The 7,447-nt window shown below is 34.1% G+C and overlaps 1 protein-coding gene across 1 annotated transcript; it reads left to right on the top strand.

The window, feature by feature from the left end:
- The first annotated feature begins 2,745 nt into the window (after nt 1-2,745).
- On the top strand, nt 2,746-7,185 carry LOC132911131 (serine-rich adhesin for platelets-like). Its single transcript, XM_060967530.1, has 2 exons — nt 2,746-4,218; nt 4,751-7,185. Exons 1-2 carry the CDS (start codon nt 2,749-2,751, stop codon nt 4,985-4,987), a joined length of 1,707 nt encoding a protein of 568 aa, XP_060823513.1. The 5' UTR covers nt 2,746-2,748; the 3' UTR covers nt 4,988-7,185.
- The last annotated feature ends 262 nt before the right edge of the window (nt 7,186-7,447 follow it).

Genomic DNA, 7,447 nt, shown 5'->3' with positions numbered 1-7,447 from the left:
TAAAGCACACAAAAGATGCTTATACATTAGTTTCCTTTGTCAATCGTTTTGCAGTTGTTTTAAGCAGCAGTTATCGACAGATGCTTTGTATAGACGCGGTCAGTCAAACGCGGTCAGTAGTTTGGTCAAGTTATATGTTTTTTTTTTTTTTTTTATTTGCGTTTATTTTACAATCAATTCTCGTTAGAGAATTTTAAATAAATTTATCTGACGTGGTACTATAACATGATTAAGAAGTATTTATAATATATTTGATTCTATTTGAATCTAGTGCTTAGATATAAGATATAATGTCTTTTTAGCCTGCGGATCTGTTCCAACAACTCGAGTAGTTGACTAATTGGAGGGTTTACGTACAAAGGTGCATTTATTAAGGATCTTAAGGTTTTAGATTGGAATTCGTGGAGAATTTCTATGTTGGAATTACTTACTGTTCCTCGTAGTTGCGAGTTCTAAGTAAAGTCAAATTTACACTCTCTCACTGCGGATCGATACAGCGGACGATTCGTCGGAAAACGTCGCTTTCGGCGAATTTATATTTCACTTCGCACAGATGCGACGGATAAACGCTGTTTCCATTTGTGTGTACTAAAATGAAACAACATAAATACGACTTTTTATCCTCGTTTCAACCGTAGTGATTCTTCAAAGTGGACAGATAAAATTCAGCTCTGCATGCTACGTTTTTTTTATTTTTTTTATCTTTTTTTAGTTTATCTTGGTTTTTACAATTTGTCCTGAAGGACATTTGGTAAAATATTATATCTTATTTATTGGTAATAAAAGAATAAAAATAAAATATAGCAGGTGGGTGGCTGCCCCCAGCTGGGCGCCATCTTCGTGTTTGTTAAATTATATGTTTTATGTACCTGCTACCTGCCACCTGCTACGTGACTGAATTATTGTCCGTGTGTGAAAACATATTCATAATGATCATGCCTCTGCTATCTCAAAATGAGTTACGTAAGTACGAAGGCATTTTAAGGCAAAGAATCTTAATATTCTTCTATAAAGAATAAAAAATGTATCGATTAGAGAAAATATAAAAGAACATACGATAGAATTCCATTTTCGGAAAATGATGATCTTAAAATCTCGTAAAAAAAAAAAAAAGGAAAAGGAGGAAAAGTTTTTCTATCATTACGCGATTCTGAGCCTGTATTATGCCGGAGTGTATCCCCACAATTCATCACGATGTCACTGCAATTGTTAAACAAATCTACAAATCGGTCACAACTGCCAATCCGTAAAAATACGATCTGTTTTATTATAATACATTTTGCAATCATTTCGACAATTGCCTTGTTCATAAATAGTAAAAGAAAATAGTGTAACATTGAACGAAGGAAACTGCTTCAAGATTCCATTATCAAACTATCATATTATGCTTGGCTATTTTATTCGATTGTCCTTTTTTTCTTTTTTTTGCGTGAGGAGGGGAAAAAAATGCTGTTACGCATACCCAGTGACCCGCATCACTGGGGTTATGTGGGGGAGTCGGGCGGATGTTGTTGCCATACCCACTAAAAACCCTTCCCCGCCCTCCTTTCTCTGCTTTGAGGGCTGACAACCCCAGTAATACCCGGCGTCGGCAATCATCAGGGTTGTCCTTTTTCATGCTCCGTATCTCCTTCTTCGTTCAATTACTGCTCGCTTCATCTTCTCAACCAGTTCAATGTTGGGCTGACCTCCTCTGAAAAAACCAACACCACACGCAGTTCCCTAGTGGTCACCTAATCTTAGAGTACTACCCCACCCGTGCCCAGCGTTGCTTAAGTTTCTCGTGTTCGGACGGGAACGAGTGTACTCAACGTGATTTGGGCGTTGGCTTATTCGGTTATCCTGTGTTTTATCTCGAATTTCATATATCATTCATATTGATTTATAACTGTTAACTACAGATTTGTGTATTCTGCTTGTCTAACTATGTGTTAAATGTGGATATGTAAATCGTGTTATATTCTAATTGATTAATCCTTTAAATGCTCACTGAACTGCTTTTAATCGTCGTAAATAATGTGGTATGAAATGTTTCATTTTGATTAATTAACCCCTACTGTGCGCTCAATGTTCGTCGATCAGTATTGGTATAAACTAAATATTCAAAATGGCGAAAACTGCAATATTTATAAAATTGCAAATAACGAAACCTGTTTTCCACATCTATCAATTCTACATCTATCTAACAATTCTTACATCTTTCTGCATCAATTGATTTCGATGAAACTTGAAGCATATACATAACCTACATAAGTCTACGAAACGTATCGTTAGAAGATCGTAATAGTCATTACAGGTTTAGATAAAAATGTCATGACAAATGACTATTACTGTTTTCTTCGCAATCCCAACTAATTGCAATTTCTTTCCAAGTCTATCTTCCATATCATTTGGTAATCTAATCCTTTTAATTTCTCCAAGAAATTCAAGTCCTCTGGTCCAATTTCTAAAAAGTAATTCTGGTTTAGACGGTCCGAATATTAATGTGACCTACTATTTTGTACAATTTAAAATTTCCGAATTTGTATAATATTACGAGGACAATTAAAAAAGGAAGACATTATAAAAATATGTGAAATATATAATAAAACATTTTCTATACAGTTCACTGCATTAATTGTTAATTCGATTATTTCTGTTATTTTTGTCCAAATTGTAATATAGCTAACTCTACTGCTAATATTGCTATCAGGATTTAATAATTTCCAGGTACAACGTCGACTAAATCTATCTCTGTAAATATTGCCAATGTTAAATTTGATATTAACAGAGATGGCCAACAGGAGATTGATGTTACAATATCTAAAAGTAACTTTATATGCGACAATGTTTGAAGAAGGAAAAAATACAAATACAGCAAAGACAGCTGAAAATACAGCTTCGTCGATCTCAGAAAATAGAAATAAATTTCGAAGAATTGAAGGTGATGATGCAAAGGCCGATGTAAAGCAAAATTCAGAGAATCTGAAGAAAGACTCAATGCCAGAATTTCCAGCGATTAAGACTTCTAGTACAATAGTAGATACATTACATATTTCCAACGCTTTTAATGCTCTAACATTGTCAAATAATAAATACGTAAAAACTGCACAAACACTTGAACCAGTTTCACGTGCATGCCAAGAAGAATGGACCGATAAATGGAATAACCTTGAATTTCCAGCTCCCAAATCGTCAATTTTAACACCAGTTACTGTTAGTTTATCTAAAAAACAATATTCATTTGGTGACACAAGTACGAGTCAGTTTCTTGGTTCTCCAACGTCAGAAAGTAAAGAGTCAGCGCGTGATAACGCAGAGAGTAGATCTACGCCTTTCTGTTGGAAAGCAACAACGACAACAACATTATCAAGTCCAGCATTCCAAGTACCTACTGCAGCACAAACTTTGCATAAATCTGGAACATCCAAATCATCAATTTTAAAACCACCTACTTTTAATTTATCTAAAAAACAATATTCATTTGGTGACACAAGTACGAGCCAGTTTCTTGGTTCTCCAACGTCAAAAAGTAAAGAGTCAGCGTGTGATAACGCAGAAAGTAGATCTACGCCTTTCTGGTGGAAATCAACAACGACAACAACATTATCAAGTCCAGCATTCCAAGTACCTAATGCATCACAAACTTTGCATAATTCTGGAACACCCGAATCATCGATTTTGGTACCAACTACTTTTAGTTTATCTAATAAACAATGTGAATTTGATGGCGCAATTTCACGTAAATCTTGCACTTCTCCGGTGCTAGAAAATAAACCTGCAGCTTGCGATTCAACACCAACAAACCAAAAAGAAACAACATATAATACAACACTCGGGATGCCAACTGTACGTGGCACATTGTCAGTGAAATCAGTAGTATCTGGTGATAGTACTGTTAGAACGTCTACCGGCGAGTCAACGCCTCTTATACGTGTACATCAAAAATTTATATTTAACGCCATTCCTACTGAACCGGCTGTAATGCCTGGGACTCGATTCAATTTTCCTACGAATATGATACCTCCTGTATCGACTCAGATTCAAATATCGATTGATTCCACCGATTATACATTTAACGGACCTAATCCGGAACTAGCAGCATTTCCGCAATGTCCAACTACAAGTTCATTTTCTATATCGCAACCTGTTACCCAAAGTCAACAATTGTCTACTTCATCATCTATTCCTCTAGAATGCGTGTTTAATTTTGATTCGTCACCAGGAGATCATACAGCTGTAAGTAAACTAAAAGTATTAAGTCACTGAAAAAATTCCTAGCATATTCGATAATCGATTTATTCTGTTATATTCTGTACACCCTTTGTACACTCTTCTGTACACACCGAACACTCGTAAAAATCTTTTAGCAATAGATTAGGCTGTCGCAAAAGTTTCTTTCGTTTCATTCAAAATTCAGTAAAATAATATAAAACAGAAAATGTTGTGCATCTATTATTTCCTTATAAAACGAAAGAAACTTTTCGGACAACCTAATATTATATACGTTATACGTAACATTTTCAAATTCCATTGCTACTATCATAAGATATGACTATCATGACTTATCGATAAACAGTATTTCGAATAATGCGATGACCTGATAAGAGTTACCGTATTCCTATTTTTGAAAGCACTTTTACAGCGGTATAGAAAGAAATTTACAAAATTGTATTGTAGTATATTAGAGGTTCGCGATACCAATTATGTTAATGATTGTGTTTTACAAATGATTAACATTATTATGATTAATATATGATTTCCTTTTTAGGAACCTGGTTCAATCCAGTCCGAAGGATTTAATTTTAATCCCAATACTAGACCATCGTTCCGTTTTAGTGTTTATGAATTTAAGTATCTACAAAATATAAAATTATTTTACACATTAATAGCAGGATCTTTTTTCCATAAAAAAAATGTGTTGCCATGTGTTGTTTTAGTGCACCTACTCAAGTACAACGAGATACTGCGTCTACTCGAGTACAACGAAATACTGCGTCTACTCTAGTACAACAAAATACTGCCACCATCAATTACCGCCCAATGATCAGTCCCACTCGATTACTCAATCCACGAAAGATCAGGAAAGCTTTTAGAAGATTAAAATAGGAGTCAAGTAACGGCATTCTTTTTATACAGTTGCTCATGAAGGTATTCATATTCTTGCAGAAGACACCTTTTATGAATATACTATATGTCTTGAAAGAAACATTTTGAAATGTCATTAGTATTGTAACAAAATCCGATTGTCATAGCTATATTGGTAAAGTTTTTAGCAAATCTGAAAATATACATAGATATTACAAAACACCTAACACAAGTATGCAGATATTTTGTAGAAATCAATAAAGTATTTAAACAGTCATTTAACATTTCATCAAACATTTTCCATATGTATGAAATAAGCCTAAATATTTACTGGAACCACTTTTGAGATTTTTTCTAGGCATACCAAGGAGGCTATTAATGCTGTGTGCTAATCTTTATTAAATATATGTTTGTAAATAACTTTTATGTATATTTTCAGATTGGTTTTTGGCTTTTCTATCATAAAAATAGTAGTTGCAAAATACTTTTATGAGCCATTGTATCTATTTCATACAATCGTGAGAAAACAAGTCGAAGACGCTTCGTTTTCGAAGAAAAAAGAAAAAAGAAAAAAGAAAAATGAAACGATTTTGAACATTTTCTCGATGCTGCTATACGCACATACTCTTTATGATATATCAATTCTTGGATCAATAACGAACTTTCATTATTGATGAGCTGCTGCTAGTGGATGAGGAAACTTAATAAAATATCGAATGTCTGCAATTTATTGAGAATAACGAGTTTATGTGGGTAACAGATATATCCTTTCATTAAACATAGGTCTTATATAACTCGTTTATAGTTGAGAAGGAAAATACTAATCAGTACTAATTAAATTCATGAATTAATAACTTTTTTTTTGTAACGAAAGAAATGTTGCGATGCATAATGTACAATGTATTGAATTTGCTTCATACATTTAATTGATTCTGAACAATTATCTTTGCTTCATTATTTTTGAATAAATTCAGTATTTACAACTTAATAATTGTAATAAAATTATATCATTCAGATAATAAGAAAACGCTTAATAATAATTATTACGATGCAAAAAAAAAATAATAAGTATATCTATAACGAGAGAAAATATTAACAACAATTGATATACAAATAATAAGTTTGTGTTTGAAAGTAACTTATTGGCAAATTGATAATGTATCTTTCAACATAGAAATCTTGCAAGTTGTAAAACGTAGAAGGACGAGTTAAGTGTTCTGAGACCTTATTAAATCTGTTGCAACTGTGCATAGCTATTTGCAAATCAAGATGTGTAGATGTTCGAGATGCCGAAGCACTGTTCGTTATGAATAACACGCAGCGTAGTTGCACCTGTTACATCTCTGTCGAGCACAATTATATTAGTTCCTTTCGTAATCTACCTGAATATACTACCTCCCTTCTCGCTAATAATACGGAAATTGCAGAGAATGGTATAACGCAATACATTGTGTTTTTTAACTAAAGATGAAACAAGCATAATTGTGGATTATGACATTTTGCTCGATTTTCTGATTTTAATGTCACTTGATGATAAAAGTAGGTGTGACATTTTAATATATATATACATATATGTCGGAGATGAAAGGACATTGGAGTTTTTCTTTTGAAATGTTTGGAAAGGTCCCCGATACTTTAGTCCAGTTTTTTTTTATTATTATTATAGCTGTATTTAAATAATAAAGCTGAGAAATAATTATTTATGATTTAATCCGAATATGGATGCCCTAGATTTATGGGTGCCCTAGATTTATGGGTGCCCTAGATTTATGGGTGCCCTAGATTTATGGATGCCCTAGATTAATGGGACGCGGTCACGGTCAGGGCAAGGACGTGTACTTAATAGAGGTATGAAGTAAATGAATAGCTCTCTTTAAAAACAAAGATTGATCCGAGGGGTACAGAGAGGTACGGAGAGGAGTATATAAGTTTTACATTACACGATATATGGTGTGTGTGTGTGTGTGTGTGTGTGTGTGTGTGTGTGTGTGTGTGTGTGTGTGTGTGTGTGTGTGTGTGTGTGTGTGTGTGTGTGTGTGTGTGTGTGTGTGTGTGTGTACACGTGTGTATATCGTGTAATGTAATGGGGGAGAGTATAGTGCTAGTAGGTTTTAATATCGTTCACGTCAACACAAAATCAAGTATGATGTACGGCCAATCTATATACACGTAGTCACCATTTGTCATTCGCTACTCTCGTTACAACGGTTCCAACGCCCTTTTTCACGCTGACCACACTCCTTGGCAACCTGACAATACTCGCTTCTCAATTAATTAACGGCCTCCCCTTATAGCATGACTCCGGTATGCCCGGCACGCACAAGTTTCAGAGACGTGAACAATCCATGGTCAAGTAGATCTCAATTTCTTAGGGTTTTCC

The sequence above is a fragment of the Bombus pascuorum genome, chromosome 10, assembly GCF_905332965.1.
Source record: "Bombus pascuorum chromosome 10, iyBomPasc1.1, whole genome shotgun sequence".
Classification (NCBI taxonomy): domain Eukaryota; kingdom Metazoa; phylum Arthropoda; class Insecta; order Hymenoptera; family Apidae; genus Bombus; species Bombus pascuorum.
This window is presented reverse-complemented; position numbering and strand designations above follow the sequence as displayed.

What these genes read in the sequence shown, in the direction of transcription:
- LOC132911131 (XM_060967530.1), top strand. Translation starts at nt 2,749, where the DNA reads ATGTTAAATTTGATATTAACAGAGATGGCCAACAGGAGATTGATGTTA. An exon ending in CACCAGGAGATCATACAGCT is followed by an intron (nt 4,219 to 4,750) that starts GTAAGTAAACTA and finishes TTTCCTTTTTAG; the next exon opens with GAACCTGGTTCAATCCAGTC.